The following is a 23690-nucleotide window of genomic DNA, read 5'->3' on the forward strand; positions in this document are numbered from 1 at the left end:
TGGAGGAGGCTGAGGAGAAGGAGGCTGCTGGCCAGGAGCAGGCTGAGACACAGCAGCAGCAGTGGCCGAGGGGCATCTTGGATGGGGTGGGAGTCCCGGCGATTGTGCCAGGAGCCCTGGGGGTGTTGTCGGCATGATGAGGCTCTGCTTCAAGTGGTGTGTCTCTTCACCCTGACCGCTTTCTCGAGTGCATCCTGTGACAGCATCATGGAGGAGCGGCCCAAAGAGCCCAACGGGGCTGATGGGGCCATCCAGCAATCCCTTCCTGATCTGCTCGGGAAGCTGGGACATGTGGAGCCACATGTTGCACTGCAGCACCGTCATCCACGCCATGATACTGGCCCGTGCCACTGCTGCAGTCGTGGAGAGAGTCAGGACAAGTGCCGTTGCTTTCCTGATTTCACTCCCCAGCTCTGTAGGGAGTCGGCAGGCTCAGCAGTGATGGAGGAGAGGGAAGAAGTGAGCAGCGCTATATTGTTAATGGACGCTGCTGTGTGGGTAGAGCACTGCTGAGCACAGTCAGTGAGGCGGGTGGTGAGTTGGTCCCGACAAGAAGGTGGCGTAGGTTTATGTCTGCTGAAGAATGTTGCTCTAGTCAGCAGAATGAAGGCTAGATTTGGCTCTAGTGGAGGAACGGCAGGAAAACGTGCTCTGTGTCTCCGTCTACATTGGCGAAGGGGTCGTAAGGACCCACAGGTGCCTTCAGCTTCACCAGTTCAGAAAGCGCTCTGGAGAAAAATGGGTGAAGCACAGCAAAATGTGGCCACACTGGGGTATGCCTGGTGTGCTGCTCAGGGTGGTAGATGTAACCCAACAAGTGGCTGGGTGTAGGCACATGTATCGCCGCTGGCATGGGGATGCTCTTGCAAGTGGCCTCTCTCTTAATGATGTCAAGGAGGTCCCGGAAGAGAGCCCAGCTGGTAGGCAGGTGGCCAGCGGGCCGAGAAGGTGTGGCATCCAGCTGCACTGACTTTTACAAACGGCCCAGCTGCCATCATCGTCGTCCTCCTGAAGCGCCACGAAGGCATCCACTCGCCATTGTTTCTCCGTCATGTGCAGGCATGCACAACAGGGCCACGTGGCCTGAGGAGTTAGTGCCCGTCTGGCATGTCGGGGACCGAGGAATGTCTCAACAGAGAGCATGGAGGTCATAATCCCTAATATAACCGGCTTGGCAGGAAGCACCGAGATGACCCCCTGCTGGGAAGTCATATCTTCTTTTGTCACCTTTGTTGACTGCGTCACATGCTGAAGAGAACGAGGCAGCAGAGCTCAGGTCACGCAGGTATTACACATGCCGTGGATGCAGACCTGAGAGAAGCCCATGCAGTGCACCAGGATGTGAACGAGCCCAGGAGCGACAGCTCTTAGAGGGCAAAGCCTGTACGAAATAGAAACAACAATTTATCAACAGTTATTTTGTTGTTGCCGGGTAGGTTTCCCTCTGATGATGGCCTTTTTTCTTATTGGTTGTTGAACATGAGCATGTCGACAGGGCCGATGGTCTTGGCCTCCCCTTGACTCGGTGGTCACCATGGAAACTATCGCTGTTTAACGGGAAGAAAACTCTTTTAATTACCAGCCTCCCTTATCTGAACCCTCTGAAACATCTTCACAGGCATTGTTCCTTAGCAAACGAGCCAGTATGATGGCCGCGTTGCTATGCTACCTGTGTTGCTGTGCTACCTGTGTTGCTATGCTACCTGTGTTGCTGTGCACTCCCTGGCATCTTCCATTCTCTCGGTAAAAAGAAAGAAGAAGAAAACATCTCGTTACCAAAGGTGTGGGGGACTTCTCCACATCCAGGATGAGTTTTCCGATATTTCCTCTGTCATGAATCCTCTGCATGGCCTCTTTCACCTGAGCGGTAAAAAACACAAAGAAAGTTGTTTTTACAACAAAGATGGCCTTCAGACAGGCTCGCTTACAGACAGCTGACATGGCATTTCAGTATAATCCCCATCTGACAAATCACATCAGTTAAAGCAATGGGATTGAAACGTGGCATATTTCAAGTTCAAGTTCACTTTTTTCATATACTACATATAAAAGTACCATGTACTACATACAAAAGTACCATGTACCTTCCAGTGCAGTGACACGTGTGTTCCCTGGCTCTCTCAGCCCTTAGAAGTACAAGGAACTAATAAAAAATAACAAAACTGTAAAGAAATCAGAACTCCCACAAAATGATAAATCAATGAAAGTCATGCTCCTTTGCGTCGAAAGGAGCCAGTTGAGGTGGTTCAGGCATCTGATCAGGATGCCTGCTGGGTACCTTCATTTGGAGTCCAACCGGGAGGAGACCCCAGGGTAGACCCAGAACTAGCTGGAGGGATTACATGTCCAGTCTGGCCTAGGAAGGCCTTGAGATCCCCAGAACTAGCTGGAGGGACTACATGTCCAGTCTGGCCTGGGAAGGCCTTGAGATCCCCAGAACTAGCTGGAGGGACTACATGTCCAGTCTGGCCTGGGAAGGCCTTGAGATCCCCAGGAGGAGCTGGAGGGCGTTGCTGGGGAGAGGGGCATCTGGAGCGCCCTACGTAGCTTGCTGCCACCGCCACCCCACCCCGGAGAAGAGCTTATGATGAATGAATGAAAGTTATGTAAGGTGTCTACTGTTCATTATGCTGACCAGCTGTGGGTAAAAACTGACTTTGCGCCAGCTAGTCCGAGCTCTGGTGTTCTGTCGGTGTTGTGCCAAGGGAGGCGGGTGAAAAGACCATGTGCTGGCTGGGTGGCTGGCGGTGGCGCTGTTGTTCCTATGACTTTTGAAAACGTTTTTACCGTCCTTCTCAGCTGTTTTTGATCCTGTCCTGTCCGGTCAGGTTGCCAAACCACACCAGCATGCTTCCAGCAAGGATGCTCTCTACGGTGGTCTGGGAGACACGGACCAGGGTTTTGCTGGACATTCTGAATTTTTTAAGACATCTCAGAAAGTGTAGTTTCTGTTGCGGCTTCTTGATGACACAACTGATGTAGAGACCAGGAGAGGGAGTCTGAGATCCGAATGCCTAAAAACCTGAAGTTCTTCACAATGTCAACAGGGACACCACTGAGATAAACTTGTGTCTGAACCGTTCTGGACATCCTTACATCAACAATTATCTTCTTTTTTTCTCAAGAGTGAGGGAGGGGTTGTTATCTCGACAACACACGGATGGTCCCGCACCTCCTTCCGTTAGGCATCTTCACTGTTGTCATTTATCCGTCCAATCCCTGCAGTGCCATCTGCGAAGGCCCCTATGCTGTTATGATATTTGACAACACAGTCATGTGTGAACAGGGTAGGGGACTAAGGCAACAACCCTGTGGTGGTCCTGTGTGGAGCATGGTGGTGGATGAGTAGCTGCTAACTGTGCTCCCTGTCTGAGGCCCGCATGTCAGGAAGTCATAAAACCTCCTACAGTGGTTTTCTTGCTCTCCGAGAGTTCAGATATCCTCTCAGAAAGGTAACTGAGGGGTGTCAGGGTGGTGTGGCGGTCTATTCCGTTGACCACCAACATGGGGATCGCCGGTTCGAGTCCCCGCGTTGCCTCCGGCTTGGTCAGGCGTCCCTACAGACTCAATTGGCCGTGTCTGCGGGTGGGAAGCCGGATGTGGGTATGTGTCCTGGTCACTGCACTAGCGCCTCCTCTGGTCGGTCGGGACGCCTGTTGGGGGCGGGGGAACTGGGGGGAATAGCGTGATCCTCCCATGTGCTACGCCTCCCTGGTGAAACTCCTCATCGTCAGGTAAAAAGAAGCGGCTGGTGACTCCACATGTATGGGAGGAGGCATGTGGTAGTCTGCAGCCCTTCCCGGATCAGCAGAGGGGGTGAAGCAGCGACCGGGACGGCTCAGAAGAGTGGGGTAATTGACTGGATACAACTGGGGAGAAAAAGGGGGGAAACCCCCCCCCCCCAAAAAACCCAAACAAAGGCATAGCCATGTCAGCCAATCTATACTTTCACGAGCGCGGAGCGCTGAGCGAAGTGAACGGAGTCCTGAGGTGTTGTCCCATACAGCATGCGTGACGACATGATCCAGAATAGCCACCAGGGTCACCAGGGGCTGACCAAATGTAGACAGCGCTACAACAGTGCCATCTGGTGGCCAGGCATTGGCCACTAGATGCTCTTTTGCACCGGATGCTCTTTTGTAATTAGATGGTGGAAACTCAGTTTCCAACATCTAATTGCAAAAGAGCATCTGGTTGCCACAGCTCTAGAACAGTGACAGTTCTTCGGGCTGATTTCCGGTTCGATCTCAAAACATATTTTGATGAAGACGTTTCACTCAAACAACACCATTTGTTACTGATATTCAACAATCCTAATTCCTCCAGCAAGGAACATTTTGTCATTAACTTGCTCATTATTTTAGCCAAATTCTATACCACTGTGCCACCAATGCACAGTGGCCCAGTGGTTAGCGCTGTCGCCTCACAGCAAGAAGGTCCTGGGTTTGAACCCCGGGGTAGTCCATCCTTGGGGGTCATCCCAGGTCGTCCTCTGTGTGGAGTTTGCATGTTCTCCCCGTGTCTGCGGTGGGTTTTCTCCGGGTGCTCCGGTTTCCCCCACAATCAAAAAGACATGCATGTTAGGGTTAATACTGCTGTCTGTGCCCCTGAGCAAGGCATGGCGAGACCAGCTGGAGTTGGTCCCCGGGTGCTGCACGGAGGCAGCTGCCCACTGCTGCTAGCTACACAGCTAGGATGGGTTACATGCAGAGCATGTAGTATATCCCCACGGGGATCAATAAGAATAAATAACATTCATCAAATGAAATGTTTGAAGACGTCACCGTCTTCTACAACATTTAAACAACAGGTCCAAGCACATCTCTTCAAACTCCACCACATTTAAAAAGCTGTAATAGGAAATTAACCAAACTATCAATGTAGGCAACCTCCTCAGGACTATACCTGATTAAGTAAACCTCTTGTGTGGGTCCATATGTTGTTGTTGTTTGTTTGTTTTTGTTTTATTGTGTTTATACATGTCTGGTATGGGACTGCTTACCCTGCCTTCTTTCTGTTTTATTTGTCTATTTTTTGTCAAACTGAAATGTTATAAAATATTTCTCAATAAAATTAAAAAAAACACCTCTCGTCGTGTTTAAATTGACTCATAGCGCCGCCTTCTGTCGTGGAGGGCAAACTACGCAGGACATTTGGGAGAAAATCCTCCACATAATCATGGCAGAAAGAGTGTGCCAAAAGGCCCGTGATCTTTTTGTCTTTGGTGGGAGATATTAGTTTATTTGTTTCTGAAGCGTGATGTGTTACTAGTATGTTGTGTATTTGTATGATAGGTACATTTTGTATTTGCAAAACAAAATGAATGAGTTTGCCAATGGTGTTGTGTGTTTGCAGCCATACTGTTTGTGAGTGAACCACAATAAGGCATCAGTATTTGGCTTGTTAAGTTCTGGCAGGAAGACAGCCAGAGGCCAGGGTGTGGCTAAACGCAGTGATGGAGACAGAATGCTGAGGTTTCCCAAGTCAGTGAGACAGCCGTGAAACCAGGAGGCTCCAGTGGACACCCTTGCACTGAAACACCTGAACCCCCCACGTCCAGCTAGGATGAAACCAGGAGGCCCCAGTGGACACCCCTGCACTGACACACCTGAACCCGCCACGTCCAGCTAGGATGAAACCAGGAGGCCCCAGTGGACACCCCTGCACTCAAACACCTGAACCCCGTCCAGCTAGGATGAAACCAGGAGGCCCCAGTGGACACCCCTGCACTCAAACACCTGAACCTGCCACGTCCAGCTAGGATGAAACCAGGAGGCCTCAGTGGACACCCCTGCACTGACACACCTGAACCTGCCACGTCCAGCTAGGATGAAACCAGGAGGCCCCAGTGGACACCCCTGCACTGAAACACCTGAACCTGCCACGTCCAGCTAGGATGAAACCAGTAGGCCCCAGTGGACACCCCTGCACTGACACACCTGAACCCGCCACGTCTAGCTAGGATGAAACCAGGAGGCCCCAGTGGACACCCTTGCACTGAAACACCTGAACCCCCCACGTCCAGCTAGGATGAAACCAGGAGGCCCCAGTGGACACCCCTGCACTGACACACCTGAACCTGCCACGTCCAGCTAGGATGAAACCAGGAGGCCCCAGTGGACACCCTTGCACTGAAACACCTGAACCCCCCACGTCCAGCTAGGATGAAACCAGGAGGCCCCAGTGGACACCCCTGCACTGACACACCTGAACCCGCCACGTCCAGCTAGGATGAAACCAGGAGGCCCCAGTGGACACCCCTGCACTCAAACACCTGAACCCCGTCCAGCTAGGATGAAACCAGGAGGCCCCAGTGGACACCCCTGCACTCAAACACCTGAACCTGCCACGTCCAGCTAGGATGAAACCAGGAGGCCTCAGTGGACACCCCTGCACTGACACACCTGAACCTGCCACGTCCAGCTAGGATGAAACCAGGAGGCCCCAGTGGACACCCCTGCACTGAAACACCTGAACCTGCCACGTCCAGCTAGGATGAAACCAGTAGGCCCCAGTGGACACCCCTGCACTGACACACCTGAACCCGCCACGTCTAGCTAGGATGAAACCAGGAGGCCCCAGTGGACACCCCTGCACTGACACACCTGAACCTGCCACGTCCAGCTAGGATGAAACCAGGAGGCCCCAGTGGACACCCCTGCACTGACACACCTGAGCCCGCCACGTCCAGCTAGGATGAAACCAGGAGGCCCCAGTGGACACCCCTGCACTGACACACCTGAACCCCCCACGTCCAGCTAGGATGAAACCAGGAGGCCCCAGTGGACACCCCTGCACTGAAACACCTGAACCTGCCACGTCCAGCTAGGATGAAACCAGGAGGCCCCAGTGGACACCCCTGCACTGACACACCTGAACCTGCCACGTCCAGCTAGGATGAAACCAGGAGGCCTCAGTGGACACCCCTGCACTGACACACCTGAACCTGCCACGTCCAGCTAGGATGAAACCAGGAGGCCCCAGTGGACACCCCTGCACTGAAACACCTGAACCTGCCACGTCCAGCTAGGATGAAACCAGTAGGCCCCAGTGGACACCCCTGCACTGACACACCTGAACCTGCCACGTCCAGCTAGGATGAAACCAGGAGGCCTCAGTGGACACCCCTGCACTGACAAACCTGAACCTGCCACGTCCAGCTAGGATGAAACCAGGAGGCCCCAGTGGACACCCCTGCACTGACACACCTGAACCCGCCACGTCCAGCTAGGATGAAACCAGGAGGCCCCAGTGGACACCCCTGCACTGACACACCTGAACCCCCCACGTCTAGCTAGGATGAAACCAGGAGGCCCCAGTGGACACCCCTGCACTGACACACCTGAACCTGCCACGTCCAGCTAGGATGAAACCAGGAGGCCCCAGTGGACACCCCTGCACTGACACACCTGAACCTGCCACGTCCAGCTAGGATGAAACCAGGAGGCTCCAGTGGACACCCCTGCACTGACACACCTGAACCTGCCACGTCCAGCTAGGATGAAACCAGGAGGCCCCAGTGGACACCCCTGCACTGAAACACCTGAACCTGCCACGTCCAGCTAGGATGAAACCAGTAGGCCCCAGTGGACACCCCTGCACTGACACACCTGAACCTGCCACGTCCAGCTAGGATGAAACCAGGAGGCCTCAGTGGACACCCCTGCACTGACACACCTGAACCTGCCACGTCCAGCTAGGATGAAACCAGGAGGCCCCAGTGGACACCCCTGCACTGAAACACCTGAACCTGCCACGTCCAGCTAGGATGAAACCAGTAGGCCCCAGTGGACACCCCTGCACTGACACACCTGAACCTGCCACGTCCAGCTAGGATGAAACCAGGAGGCCTCAGTGGACACCCCTGCACTGACACACCTGAACCTGCCACGTCCAGCTAGGATGAAACCAGGAGGCCCCAATGGACACCCCTGCACTGACACACCTGAACCCGCCACGTCCAGCTAGGATGAAACCAGGAGGCCCCAGTGGACACCCCTGCACTGACACACCTGAACCCCCCACGTCTAGCTAGGATGAAACCAGGAGGCCCCAGTGGACACCCCTGCACTGACACACCTGAACCTGCCACGTCCAGCTAGGATGAAACCAGGAGGCCCCAGTGGACACCCCTGCACTGACACACCTGAACCTGCCACGTCCAGCTAGGATGAAACCAGGAGGCCCCAGTGGACACCCCTGCACTGACACACCTGAACCTGCCACGTCCAGCTAGGATGAAACCAGGAGGCTCCAGTGGACACCCCAGCACTGACACACCTGAACCTGCCACGTCCAGCTAGGATGAAACCAGGAGGCCCCAGTGGACACCCCTGCACTGACACACCTGAACCCCCCACGTCCAGCTAGGATGAAACCAGGAGGCCCCAGTGGACACCCCTGCACTGACACACCTGAACCTGCCACGTCCAGCTAGGATGAAACCAGGAGGCCCCAGTGGACACCCCAGCACTGACACACCTGAACCTGCCACGTCCAGCTAGGATGAAACCAGGAGGCCCCAGTGGACACCCCTGCACTGACACACCTGAACCCCCCACGTCCAGCTAGGATGAAACCAGGAGGCCCCAGTGGACACCCCTGCACTGACACACCTGAACCTGCCACGTCCAGCTAGGATGAAACCAGGAGGCCCCAGTGGACACCCCAGCACTGACACACCTGAACCCCCCACGTCCAGCTAGGATGAAACCAGGAGGCCCCAGTGGACACCCCTGCACTGACACACCTGAACCCCCCACGTCCAGCTAGGATGAAACCAGGAGGCCCCAGTGGACACCCCAGCACTGACACACCTGAACCCCCCACGTCCAGCTAGGATGAAACCAGGAGGCCCCAGTGGACACCCCTGCACTGACACACCTGAACCCCCCACGTCCAGCTAGGATGAAACCAGGAGGCCCCAGTGGACACCCCAGCACTGACACACCTGAACCCCCCACGTCCAGCTAGGATGAAACCAGGAGGCCCCAGTGGACACCCCTGCACTGACACACCTGAACCCCGTCCAGCTAAGATGGTGAACCTGCAGTTAACAGGAAGGACAAGAGAAAAAATCATTGGTGCTTCCCTGCCCACCCTGCAGGACTTGTGCTCCTCTAGAGCCCGGAATGGGTGGGCAGAATCAGCACAGACCCCCCCCCCCACGCACACACACACACCCAGGACACAGTCTGTTTGAACTCCTTCCCTCTGGCAAGCCCTAGAGAGTGATGTGCACCAAAGCCACCAGACACAGGGGCAGTATTTTCCCACAAGCCATCTGTCTCATGAACCCCCATTAACACCATGGTGCAGTAATGGACACTTGTTGTGTAAATATGTACACAACTGCTGTATACTGGTTATACATTATGCAGCCATAACAACACCCTGTATAGTTGTGACACACCTTGTCGTGCATACATCCTTACCTCCAGTAGTCTATTCATTATTCCTATTTACTTTCTTTGTTTTTCTTTTTGTTGCCTTTGTTTTTGGCTCTTGGGTGACATATATGTAAGTACTAGAAGCTACGGAGGTGTGATTCCTCGTATGTATAAGCACACTCGGCCAGTAAAGTTGATTCTGATTCTGAAATAGAAAGTCTAAACCGACCATTTAATCTTATTCTGTATTTCTCATTAAACGTCTTTTTATGCCTCATGTAAACTTTGAATTGCCTTTGAGTATGAAATGTGCTATCTAAATGTACTACTACTACCACCACTACCACTACTACTACTACTACTACTACTACTATGACTACTACTACCACCACTACCACTACTACTATCACTACTACTACGACTACTACTACCACTACTATTACTACCACCACCACTACTACTACCACCACTACTACTACTACTACTACTATGACTACTACTACCACCACTACCACTACTACTATCACTACTACTACTACAACTACTATTACTACCCCCACTACTACTATTATTACTACGAGTCGACTACTACTTCCGGCTGCTCCCGTTAGGGGGCGCCACAGTGGATCATCTGTTTCCATCTCTTCCTGTCCTCTGCATCTTCCTCTGTCACACCAGCCACCTGCATGTCCTCCCTCACCACCTCCATAAACCTCCTCTTTGGCCTTCCTCTTCTCCTCTTCCCTGGCAGCTCCATATTCAGCATCCTTCTCCCAGTATACCCAGCATCTCTCCTCCACACATGTCCAAACCATCTCCATCTTGCCTCTCTTGCTTTGTCTCCAAACCGTCCAACCTGAGCTGTCCCTCTAATATACTCCTTCCTAATCCTGTCCTTCTTCATCACTCCCAGTGAAAATCTTATCATCTTCATCTCTGCCACCTCCAGCTCCACCTCCTGTCTTTTCATCAGTGCCACTGTCTCCAAACCATACAACATAGCTGGTCTCACTACCATCTTGTAAACCTTCCCTTTAACTCTTGCTGGTACCCTTCTGTCACACATCACTCCTGACACTCCCAAAGGTGCTCTCTACATAAACGTGCCATATGTCTGACTGGTGTCTGACTGGAGTGTGACTGGTGTGTGACTGGTGTGTGACTGGTGTGTGACTGGAGTGTGACTGGTTTGTGACTGGCTCTGTGTGTGTCCTTCGATGGACTGGTGACGGTGTCCAGGGTGTCTCCTTGTCTTCCGTCCACTTCATGCTGGGACTGACTGTGGTCCTCGTGACCTGAGCTGTATATGAGTGTCTCAGGTGATGGATGAGTTAATAAATGGGGGGTGCTGCTGCACGGGCCGGTAGACTTATGATGTTGTGACCCAACGGACTCTTTGCACACACACTGTTACACATTACACTGTGTGTTGTTTAATGCATCACTACATGCACACAAACACACGCTAGTTGTTGTGTTGGTTCATTTATGTGTATGGGACTAAAAGAAACTTGCTTGTTGCTCTACCTTGTCTAGTGCGGCATGATGGGAGGTGTTGAGTCACAGAAAACCGCATCACACAGAAACCCCTCCGCAAGCTGACTCATTACAGCATGCCCCTCATCCGTCATCGCATGAGTAAAAGTTCACCTGTCACAAAAGATTATCGAGGACGCCTCCTCCTGGTTTCCCACCACAGCCCACATGCAGGGAGACAGCTGAATGCGCCTCTTTGTCTGGCTGCCACCGTGTCATCAGCGGCCATTTGTTCACAGAAACGCCACAAAGCGAGCCCGGAGCCAACTAGGCCGGACTCTGCTTCCTGCCCCGCTGCTGCTGTCGAGAAACCAGGCAGTGAAGCAGAAGAGACGTGGATGGTCTGCAAGCCTGCATCAGGGTAAGACAGGCTCGCACTCATGTGTGCTAAAATGACCCGAGACCCCAAAATAAAGTGAGTCGGCCCTCAAGCTTCTATCTAACAGCTTCTCCGCATCCCCGTACACTACAACCTCCAACTTCTCATTCCAGGCAGAACCCCACCCGGCCAAACTTCTATCTAAGAGCTGCTCCTCACCCCCGTACACTACAACCTCCAAATTTCCATTCCAGGCAGACCCTCCCCCCAGCCAAACTTTGCCAGGATCATCATTTAGGCCACGTAAAGCCCTTTGAGTTATCTCTGTGGGAAGACGGGTGGAGGGAGGCCACCTCCGCCTCCGGCACACCATCACACCAACTTTTAATGAGCTCCTTCATGGGCTGTGGGTTTAAAGAATGCCCCGAACATCCTGCCAGTTTACTGACGAGAGCTGAGCGCAAGCTTCCCATGAAATTACAAACCTGCAGGATGAAAATATGTCATCTGTAATGCCTGACGACCAGTGGCAGGAAGAAAGCAGCTCCATGTACCCCGCATGACCTCACATGTCACACAACTACTTCCCATTCAGCAGACAGCCTGATGGCTGACTTTACTTACTGATTCATATCTTATTTTAACTTGCACCAGGAATCAGGAACACTTTATTTGTGATTTCACTTCATGCGCTTGCGCACATGAAATGAAACGCAATGCCGTTTCCCCCAGCCCACAGCAGTACAACACAAAGACAACAACACACCCAATAACTGCAAGAACACACATGTTGAGAAGGCTGATTGGGAGATGTTCCGCACGACCTCGGCTAACGTCAGTGAGTTTAGGGAAGTAGCAGTGAGTTACATCTCTATGCTATCATTCCGACTGTCAAGATTAAGATCTTCCCGAACCAGAAACCATGGGTTGATAGAGCAGTTCGATCAGCGTTAACAGCTCACACCACCGCTACAGTGCAGGGCTGATTTCTGGTGACATGACTGATTGATTATAAAGCAGCATCTTATGGCCTGCAGAAGACAGTCAAAGAGGCTAAGTGGCACGATAAGGACAAAGTGGAAGCCATGAAGGTGACTCCGCTCGCGTGTGGAATGGACTTTGGGTCATTACAGATTTTAAAAACAAGCCTTGCTCGGCTATGAGTGTGGATCCCTCCCTGGCTGACAAACTGAACGTGCACGCTACGATGCTAACAGCACCAACAACAGCCAAATGGCCACAGTAGACAGCGGGGAACCCCCATTCACCATCACTGAGAGCCATGTGAGGAGGGTCCTTAGGGGGTAAGTGGCAAGAAAGCTGCAGGGCCTGACGAGATCCCTGGCCAGGTCTTAAAATCCTGCACTAACCAGCTAGCGCCAGTTTTAACATACATCTTTAACACATCCCTGGCCCAAGCCGTCGTCCCCTCATGCTTCAAGCGGTCCATTATTGTCCCTGTGCCAAAGAACAACAGTCCATCATGCCTGAATGACTACTGACCAGTGGCCCTGAGGTCAGTAGTGATGAAGTGCTTTGAGAGGTTTGTGAAAGATTTCGTCTGCTCATCCCTGCCCGCTCATTCGACCTCCTCCAGTTTGCCTATAAAAACAACAGGTGCAGAGACGATGCCATCTCCAACCTCTTGCACACCACCTTAACCCACCTGGATGGGGGGAGAGGGGACTACGTACGTATGCTCTTTATTGACTACAGTTCAGCGTTTAATACTATAGTCCCCCTCAACCTGGCCACGAAGACGAGGTCACTAGGAATCAACACCCCGTTGTGAAATTGGGTGTGCAACTTTCTCACTGACCGGCCCCAGGTGGTTAGGGCGGGCGGCCTAACCTCCGGAACATTGATCCTCAACACAGGTGCTCCTAAGGGTTGTGTGCTGAGCCCTCTGCTGTACAACATCTACACATATGACTGCAAAGCCACGGACAGTTCCACCTCCATTATCAAATTTGCAGATGACACAGTGGTAATTGGCCTGATTTCCAACAACAACGAACAGGCCTATCTGAACCAAGTAGATGACCTGGCACCGTGGTGCCAGTCCAACAACCTGACCCTGAACGTCAACAAGACCAAAGAAATGGTGGTGGACGTCAGGAGACAGCAGGGGAAAGGATACAACCCACTAAAGATCAACGGGGAACCCTTGGAGAGGGTCTCCGGCTTTAAATACCTCAGCGTACACATCACTAAGGACCTCGCCTGGACTCTTCACACTCAGCACACTCTAAAGAAGCCCAGACATAGGCTCTACTTCCTCCGAAGGCTGAGGAAATTTAAGGTCTCACCCTCCATCTTGGAGACATTCTATTCCTCGGCTGTGGAGAGCGTCCTAACCGGCTGCATCACTGCCTGGTATGGAATCTGTTCTGCCCGTGACCGAGTTGAACTGAAGAGAGTGGTGCGGTCAGAACATCCCTCCCCGTTCTGCAGGACACTTACACCAGAAGGGTGAGGATGAGAGCCAAGAAGATCATGAGCGACACCTCTCACCCTAACAATGGACTGTTCATGCTATTGGGGTCTGGTAGATGCCTCTGTAGTCTTAGGGCCAAAACCGAGAGACTAAAGAGAAGTTTTTATCCATAGGCCATAAGAACTCTCAACATATACGACCTTTCACATACTTTAGACAGCTAGGTGGTTTATTTATTGTTTATTTTGACTTAAGAATCTACTGATCTTTTGTCTTTGATCTAGGCCTATGTCTTTTTTCATATAATGACAGACGGAGTACCCCTCTTCATTTTACTGCATATTTTACTCTGTATTTCTGTGCATGTGACAAATAGTACTTGAACTTGATATCAAAACTAACACACATACCCAAACTAACACATATATATCCAAACTTGCACATATATCCAAACTAAACTAAACAAAAATCACTGTCCGAGGGAACGAACGCCAGCCAGGATGACTGTCGGAATCGCCGGTCTGCATGCGCTAGCAGTTAGCTTAGCCTGCCCCACTTCCATGTCCTGTCAGACCACCCTCAGCATTTCCTCCTCAGGTGCAGCTCCAGGCAGGGGCCGTGGTCCCCGGGCCCACCGGACGAAGCAGAGAAAGCTCTCTCAGTTGATCCAGCGCCAGCTGTCCCAGCCAGACACCCTCGACACACCTCCCCGCACTCCACACAACAACATCAAAAACACCACAGTCAGCGCCAGGTGAGGCCACCACCAGACCGCCCTCAGTGTTATCGGAACTGCCGGTCTGCATGGGCTAGCAGTTAGCTTAGCCTGCCCGCTTCCACGTCCTGTCAGACCGCCCTCGGTGTTACCTACTCAGGCGCAGCTCTGGGCAAGGCCGTGGTCCCTGGGCCCACAAGATGCAGCAGACCAAGCTCCCCCAGCCGATCCAGCGCCAGCTCTCCCAGCCAACAAATAAAGACAAACTTAGACGCAGATGTGGACGTAGACACTGTGTGGTTGGTACTGAGTGAGGCCACCACAAATGTGAATTCATGCCACCATCTTCCCACACCGGTACTGGGTGAGGCCGCTGCGAACATGAATTCGTGCCGCCATCTCCAATGACACAACATTGACAAGGAGACGATTTCAGGAGAATTCAGTTTAGAAGAGTGTTTTCGGTTTATTTGTAAACCACGGGGATTCATTTGATAGTCTGTTTCAATTAAAACTTTGTGTAGCACTTATAAATTTGGGTGCCAAAGCAGATGTAAAACAGCAACAGCCCCGTGTTCCTGCCATGAACCAGTCACCCAAAGGTTGTCTGCCCTGTTCCCTGGCCTTCAGGAGTAAAAACACTGGGATGAAAATTGTTCCGGAACAATTTCAGTAACAAAACCCATTCTAGCCAGTCGTGAAAACCACTTTCTCTTGGACTATTTTCTCACTTCAAAAGCAGAAATGAGCCTGAGTTGGCCTTTCAACAATGTCTCCTGAATGCCACAGCAAGACAGCCAGTGATGTGATTGATGCATGGCCTGTCAGGTTTTCTTTGGGTGTGAAATAATTGTGAAACAGGAAGACGCGGCCGACCCGCCATCTGGAGAAGAAACCTTCAGCAACACCTGACGACACCTCTCAGAGGGGAGTGGTGGCAAACAACAGATGTCCACCATTCAAGATGTCAACAGACACCCATGTGTAATATCCCTCCCCATCTCCCGTCATCTCAGCCAACACTCCAATCATTACTCACTTTATATATGGCCGTCAACGTGCAGGTAGGTCTTTCACATCAACACTCACCTACAACAAAGGAGCTTCCCCATCTGCACCGACAACATAGTAGGTCTTTGACACGGACATTTCCCTGCAACCAAGATCTTCTACATCAACATCTACTGAACCTACAACATGGGTTTTTTTACATCAACATCTACCCACAACACGGGTCTTCTCCATATCTACCGCATAGGTCTTCACAGCTACAAGCCTTACCTCCTCCAGGGCCCACAGGGAGTCCACCAGCGGCTTGATCTTCTTTTGTTTGTAGAGGAGCAGAAGTTTCTCCATCACTGTCTTCACGTGGCTGCATCTCCCCTGCTTGAAGAGGAGGTTGAGGAGCGAGAATCCTGCGATGACTTTGTTCTCCTCATAGAGCTTGATAGGGTTCACTTTCTCCACCTGCCACCACTGAACAACCCAACCAGAAAGACAGCGTTCATCATCAGCAAACCATCTGCATCTCACCTGCTACAAAACAATTTATAGGACGCCACAGTTCTTACAATATTGATTACAGTAAGTTTGACTCACTGATTTTGCAAAACTGAAGAAACTCTTCGTTTCACCAGTTACAAAGTTTGATGCACCTGAGAAAGCACCAACAAGAGGATGAGAGTTAGTGACGATGTTTGTTGAACTGAAGAATGAAGGAGGAATATACGGCACCTTTACAACTTTCAGATCTGTCCAAGCATGCACCTGTTGTACCGATAAGCTTCATTCCTGCACAAGGCTTTGAATAGAATAGAACAGAATAGAACTTTGGGCCGTGGCAACAAAATGGTCTTTGGTCTCATCTCAGAACAGTAAAAGTACATATGAGATCCACACGGGTGTCACACATACTGTACATTTCAGTAACATCACACATGTAATACAACACATCTGACATCCCACACATGCATCACATAAAACAGTAACACACACACTCACACAGTGAAACACTTCATGTTGTTGGCTTGTGTGGGTTGATTGCACAAGAGACAAAAGATCTTTTGGCAGAATTCATTTGGCAAATGGAATTTTAAAATGCTGACCAGAGGAGCGGAGGTTAATTAATTCATCATATCCTCAACTGAACTTAAATGCTGTCAAATGCAACGTGAGGTCAAATTTTCCATAACCGGGTGTAAGAGAACCTTACTTAGAAACGTGACATGAATGACAGCTGTGAGAAATAGCAAAAGCTATCTAGCATCAGACTACACTGAGTTTTAATGTATTCACATTAGCCTTCATACTTCTGCCCAAGATGAGCTGTAACAGTCAATACTGGATACCAGCCTGGCTGAGGTATGGTGTACTGTGTCTAGTATACTGAAGCATCACAGTCTGGTAACCCACAATGGCGTCCACGTTGAGCTGCACAGCTGAATTCAAACACCAACTGACAAAGCTGAAGTCGTCCTGTGCTTCAGGTCACATGATCATGTAGACTTGGTCATGTAAACATGGCCATGTAAAAATCGTCATGTAGACTTGGTCATGTAAGCTGCGTCATGTAGACATGGTCATGTAAACACAGTCATGTAGACATGTTCATGTAAACATGTTCATGTAGACATTGTCATGTAAACACCATCACGTAAACATGGTCATGTTATATGGTCATGTAAACACGGTCATGTGAACATCGTCATGTAGACATTGTCATGTAAACATGGTCATGTAAACATGGTCATGTACACATGGTCATGTCACATGGTCATGTACACACGGTCATGCAGACTTGGTCATGTAAACCTCGTCATGTAGACTTGGTCATGTAAACATGTTCAATTAAACCTCGTCATGTAGACATGGTCATGTAGACATGGTCATGTAAACATAGTCATGTCACATGGTCATGTAAACGTGGTCATGCAGACTTGGTCATGTAAACATGGTCATGTAGACTTGGTCGTGTAAACCTCGTCATGTAGACTCGGTCATGTAGACTCGGTCATGCAGACTTGGTCATGTAAACATGGTCATGTAAACATGGTCATGCAGACTTGGTCATGTAAACATGGTCATTTAGACTTGGTCATGTAAGCTGCGTCATGTAGACTTGGTCCTGTAAACATAGTCATGTTACATGGTCATGTAAACATGGTCATGCAGACTTGGTCATGTAAACATGGTCATGTAGACTTGGTCATGTAAGCTGCGTCATGTAGACATGGTCATGTAAACATGGTCATGTAGACTTGGTCATGTAAACATGGTCATGCAGACTTGGTCATGTAAACATGGTCATGTAAACATGGTCATGTAGACTTGGTCATGTAAACATGGTCATGCAGACTTGGTCATGTAAACATGGTCAAGTAGACTTGGTCATGTAAGCTGCGTCATGTAGACTTGGTCCTGTAAACATGGTCATGCAGACTTGGTCATGTAAGCTGCGTCATGTAGACATGGTCATGTAAACATGGTCATGTAGACTTGTCATGTAAACATGGTCATGTAGACTTGGTCCTGTAAACATAGTCATGTCACATGGTCATGTAAACATGGTCATGCAGACTTGGTCATGTAAGCTGCGTCATGTAGACATGGTCATGTAAACATGGTCATGTAGACTTGGTCATGTAAACATGGTCATGCAGACTTGGTCATGTAAACATGGTCATGTAAACATGGTCATGTAGACTTGGTCATGTAAACATGGTCATGCAGACTTGGTCATGTAAACATGGTCAAGTAGACTTGGTCATGTAAGCTGCGTCATGTAGACTTGGTCCTGTAAACATGGTCATGCAGACTTGGTCATGTAAGCTGCGTCATGTAGACATGGTCATGTAAACATGGTCATGTAGACTTGGTCATGTAAACATGGTCATGTAGACTTGGTCCTGTAAACATAGTCATGTCACATGGTCATGTAAACATGGTCATGCAGACTTGGTCATGTAAACATGGTGTAAGTACGGTGCTCACCGTAGAGGATGTAAGTACCAAGTGGCTTCAGCAACCCGAGGCCTTTGCTGGTGTTTTCCCCACAGAGACAATCCAAGACGATGTCCACTCCCTCCGGAGAGATCCTGAAGCAAAAAGACAGACAGACACATGAAGCTGACAGACACACAACACATTCAGACCCAGCAGAGAACGGCCTGAACAGGTCATCAACAATAACTTCTGCATCCTTCACAGGAGGGTCGTAGCAACAGTAGAAACACCCAGCAGAGCAACTTTACTTCAGTACAAACCTGATTTTAGTCGTAATGAATGTCAACATGAACTAAAACCGAGCAAGACAGAAACCTCCAGACCAACACCCTCTCCAGGTTTCGGCTCAGTGACTCCGTGTTGGAGCGTTTCAGATGTGATAAACCATTTCACTTCCTCCTACATTTTTGTTGAGGACAGAAATAATGTTGTAATTTCTGTTTCAGTGTCGGCTATCTTTTGAATAACTTGAATCTGCTCATAGTATTTATGATCTGCAGGTTATTAAAGTAGCGCAAACCACACTGGAGCCAAACAAAGCCGGGTTGTCTTAATGAGACTCGTTTATCCTACAAATATGAAAGAATGAAAGGCATCCGATGATCAAGGGGGTCATAAATCCTTACTTGGTGCCGTTTGGCCGCGGACACCCGCTTGGCTAAACTGCTTGGTGGTCTTGTGATGTGCACAGTCTTTCCTTTTGTAAACCAAATTAATTTCACTTTGCTCTTGATCCCAGGAAGAATGCGTGGGCCGGAGAGATGAAAGACTCATTAATCGGCTGCACCGGGATACGCAGCAAAACAGCAAGAAACACTCTGCACATCTGAGAAGCCACATTTCTTAACGTAGTGGAGTGTTTGGGATCACCCATCTGACATATTTCCTCCAGCAGATGGCAGCTGGTTCAGTGACTCACCATCACCATACTCCATAAATACCTTGAAGATTAGCTGGAGGGGCATGGGGGTTTAGGATTCTGGCCTCGTGCAAGGAAGGCAGCGATCTTCTGAGATACACTGACCAGCAGTCAAACCTTTAGGACTTGTGTGTATAGCTGACGGATATGTTGACGGATGGCTATTGTAAATCTGTAGCTACACTGGACACGTGTTCATATGCATATATTTTACGTGGTGACTCCCCTTGTTGTTCTAGGGAACAGCCAGGGCAACGGGTTTCACCGCAGAGAAATGCACTGTGTAGTTTTTTTTTAATGCAGGCAACATCAAACTTGCATTTGGTGGAGGTTTTTCAGAAAATGATTTGAAAGTTTGCAGCAGACCTGTAAGTCTGTGGCAGCACCATCAGATTTCTGGCGCTACATGCTGGAGGCTGATTTGACTCTGTAGCACAAAGGCACAAAGGGCTTTGACAGCCCGCTGTGTTGTGAATAGATAAGGAATCTGTCAAGTGTCAGACCCTGGCCCTAATTGGCTCAGTTGTTCCATGTTGTGGCCACAAGCCTCCGCCCAACATGCTGCTGCTGCTGCTGTCTGAGACGAGCTGCACGTTGCCATGGCGACTGCAGCCTCACAACACCAAATAAGGCATGGGGTAACATCTGCATCCTCCATGCTCAGGGTAGTAGTGCACGTTATCCCACTTGTTCATAGTCACGGTATAATACAGGCCCACAGAGCTTAATCACGGGGTCATGGACTATTAGGGGGTCATGGACTATTAGGGGGTCATGGACTACCGCTTAAGAATGTAACCAAACGAGGGTGCAGCAGCGCACTTTGCTGTCTGATTAAAGGATCTTCATCCTCAAAGAAAACACAACGTTAAAAGCAGGGATGAGAAGAAAAAGATGTGGCGTACAGTGCAGACAAACTTTCCGTTCTTACTTTCTGACTTCTTGTACGTAGTCGACGTTTCGGTCAAAGAGGTGGCTCACAGTGTCTCTGATGGCTGCATGTTTGAAACTCGAGGCGATCCCAAACACGGTGACATCGGGTACCGTGGAGCAGAGCTGAGCCACGGCCTGACCCTGACAACACAACACACAGTCCCACCGCCAACATGCAGATTAAATGTCTGTGCAGCAAGACAACATGACATCAATGAAGACACACGAACACGTACAGTCAAGAAGAACTGAGGAGAAGAATAAACTTTAGTTCCATGCACGTATCTCTGTTGTTGTTGCTGTTGAAATAAAAGAGAAGAAACAGTGGGTAGGTGGTTATACTATAGTAACTGGTTCCCTGCCCCAAACGCCAGTTATACTGGTTAACGTCTACGCCCCCAACTGGGATGATGCTGAATTTGAAACCCAACTGTTCTCCTTTTCCCATTCTCAGTACTCACTATTTAATCCTAGGTGGGGACCTGAAGTGCACGATCGACCCCAAACTGGACCAATCCTAAAAACACACCCCCTCTAAAATGTCCAAAGCCACATCATCATATATGAACGAAATGGGATGTGTGGACTCATGGGGATTTCTTTACCCAAACACGAAAGAATCTTCATTGTTTTCTGACGTGCATCCTTTGATTCTACAATAGATTATTTCTTCCTTGACAAGACGCCTCGCTTTAGTTTAATCAGTGGAATATAAAGACATCGTGACCTCGGCTCATGCCCCTCTCTTACTTGTATTGTCCTTTCCATCTGCTGCCACCCAACACCCTCTGTGGAGGCTAAATTCCTCTCTATTATCAGACAAACCCATCCATCCATCCGTTATCCAAGCTGCTTATCCCACCCGGGGTGGCAGGATGCTCAGCCACTTTGTCAAAAACATCATTTTGTGATGATGCATCCTCATTCAACTCAACTCAGTTTATTGTCATTAAAAACAATGTGCAGGAGGCACATGTTAAAAATGAAATGAGGGCTGTGGCTTCACCAAACAGTGCAAGACAGACACACACAAACACAGCAAACACAGTATAAGATATACACACATGAAGACCAGAAGCTAAAATAAGTTAAAAGAGAGCTGGAGTACAAAGTATTTAAACATATCTACAGACATTCAGTGGGAAGCCAGGTTCAGGTGGGCGACAGCTTGTGGAAAGAAGCTGTTTTCATCTGTTGGTCACTTCTTAGACACCAACACGGCTGATGCTGTTTCTCCTTCATTGCTTTGGGAAACACAAAGAGCTGTCCGCAGGGGCCGAATTATGTCTTCCTCTGCTCGCGCTGTTAAACACCGCAGGATGTTCATCAGCTAACATGTAAACCGGCCTCGCGCAGGATTTCCCAAATTGTGGACTCCTCTCAGAATGTAACTTCAGACTGCTGTCATTAACAATACATGTTCACCTCACTACTCCAGCCTGTATACATCAGAGGCCCCTGGTGACACAACACCCATGAATTATTTTCTTAATCACTAGGAAACTCCTGCTGTTAGGAGTCGACGGAATTAAACATGGACTTAAACAAACTTTTCTTACTGGACCACGTGGGAAGCTCTATTCAAAGTATGAAAAATGGCAACTCCTCAGGTCCTGATGGGTACCCTGATGAATGCCGGATGTGGGTATGTGTCTTAGCCGCTGCAATAGCGCCTCCTCTGGTCGGTCGGCGTGTGTTCGGGAGCAGAGGGGGAACTGGGAGGAATAGCGTGATCCTCCCACGCGCTACGTCCACCTAGCGAAACTCCTCACTGTCAGGTGAAAAGAAGCAGCTGGCGACTCCACATGCATGGGAGGAGACATGTGGCTGTCTGCAGCCCTCCCCGGATCGGCAGAGGGGGTGGAGCAGTGACCGGGACGGGTCGGAAGAGTGGGGTAATTGGCTAGATACAATTGGGGAGAAAAAGGGGGGGGGGTTCAAATAAATTAGCCCCTCTTCTTTTGGAAATATTTGACGCCATTTCTATAGGCTCTGTGCCCCCAACATTGACCCAAACATCAGTGTCACTTTTGTTAAAACCCGGCGAGGAGCCTACAAACCGTGTCTCCTACCGTCCTATTCTGCTGTTGAATGTAGATGTTAAAATACTGGCAAAAATGCTAGCAAGCCCGCGGGATACTGTTCTGGTGGATATTATTTCAGAGGACCAGACAGGTTTTATGAAGGGCTGCCACTCTTTTTCTAATGCACGCCGGCTCCTAAATGTTCTTCATTCTGCATCTCCATCACATGCCGCAGAGGTAGTTATCCCATCATTCAATCTCTATATGCTCCCACTCACAGATGCTATACAGAAACACAAAATGAATGACCATCATTATGCAGATGACTCACAACTGTACATATCCCTATCTCCTGATGACCTAGATCCCATACGTTCCCTAACCCAGTGTACTGACAATGAAAACTTTATGGATGTCAGAGAACTTTTTACAACTGAGCAAAGACAAGACAGAAACACTGATTTTTGGGGCAAAGACTCGGAAATGGAGAATTGCAGCTCATCTCAGCTCTCTGTCTCTGGAGTGCAAAGGTGAAGCTAGAAATCTTGGTGTAATCATGGACAGTGATCTGAACCTTAAGAGCCACATCAATCATCTCACAAGATCAGCCTGCTACCATCTTAAAAACCTTTCAAAACTAAGGGGCTTTCGATCAATATCAGACTGTGAGAAATTAATCCATGCATTTATAACAAGTAGACTAGACTACTGCAATGGACTATTCACCGGCCTCCCAAAATCGTTGTTTTATTGTGTGAAGCACTTTGTGTTACATTTGTTTGTATGAAAAGTGCTATACAAATAAAATCTGATCGATTGATTGATTGATTAGAGGCAGAAAAAGCATTCGACAGGGTGGATTGGGGATATTTATTTGCCATCTTGAAAAAGCTTGGTTTTGGGGGAAATTCCCCTCAGCGGTCCACCTTCTCTGTTCCTCTGCACAGGCTTGCGTCTGTACCAGTAATCTAGTACATTCTCCATACTTCCACCTCTCATGAGGAACTGGTTAGGGCTGCCTCCTATCGCCTCTTTAATTCGCTATTCATTGAACCCCTCTCCATAGCTTTAAAAGCATCCCCATGTCCTTATTCGCAGACGACTTATTATTATACGTCACTGATCCTGCTGCCTGTGGACCAGAAATATTACATGTATTGAAAACCTTGCCACTTTCTCCGGGTATAAATTAAATTTCATGAAGCACAAGTGTTTTCCGGTTAACAACTCTGCATTAATGATCAACCAAGGTGAACTTCCTTTTGGTTTTTCTAGAACAAGTTCTAAATACCTGGGTATAAAAGTCACTCGTTCCATTAAATATCTACATAAAGAGAATTTCACAACCCTGGTGGGAAACGTGAGATGGGGCCCTCAGGGATGGAAAGTTATTCCTTTATCTTTAACTGGCAGAGT

The 23690-nt window shown here is 49.5% G+C and overlaps 1 protein-coding gene across 1 annotated transcript in view; it reads right to left on the reverse strand.

Moving 5' to 3' along the window:
• The window catches only part of vat1l (vesicle amine transport 1-like), a 36806-nt gene that overhangs the window by 4059 nt on the left and 9057 nt on the right, over nucleotides 1–23690 (reverse strand). Inside the window, exons 4-8 of the mRNA XM_056279242.1 lie at nucleotides 20249–20391; nucleotides 18387–18490; nucleotides 15996–16051; nucleotides 15678–15872; nucleotides 1777–1860 (exon numbers count right to left, since the gene is read on the reverse strand). Of these exons, the coding sequence (XP_056135217.1) occupies nucleotides 1777–1860; nucleotides 15678–15872; nucleotides 15996–16051; nucleotides 18387–18490; nucleotides 20249–20391 (582 nt within the window). The remainder of the gene's footprint in view (nucleotides 1–1776; nucleotides 1861–15677; nucleotides 15873–15995; nucleotides 16052–18386; nucleotides 18491–20248; nucleotides 20392–23690) is intronic.

The sequence above is a fragment of the Lampris incognitus genome, chromosome 4 (assembly GCF_029633865.1).
Source record: "Lampris incognitus isolate fLamInc1 chromosome 4, fLamInc1.hap2, whole genome shotgun sequence".
NCBI lineage: Eukaryota > Metazoa > Chordata > Actinopteri > Lampriformes > Lampridae > Lampris > Lampris incognitus.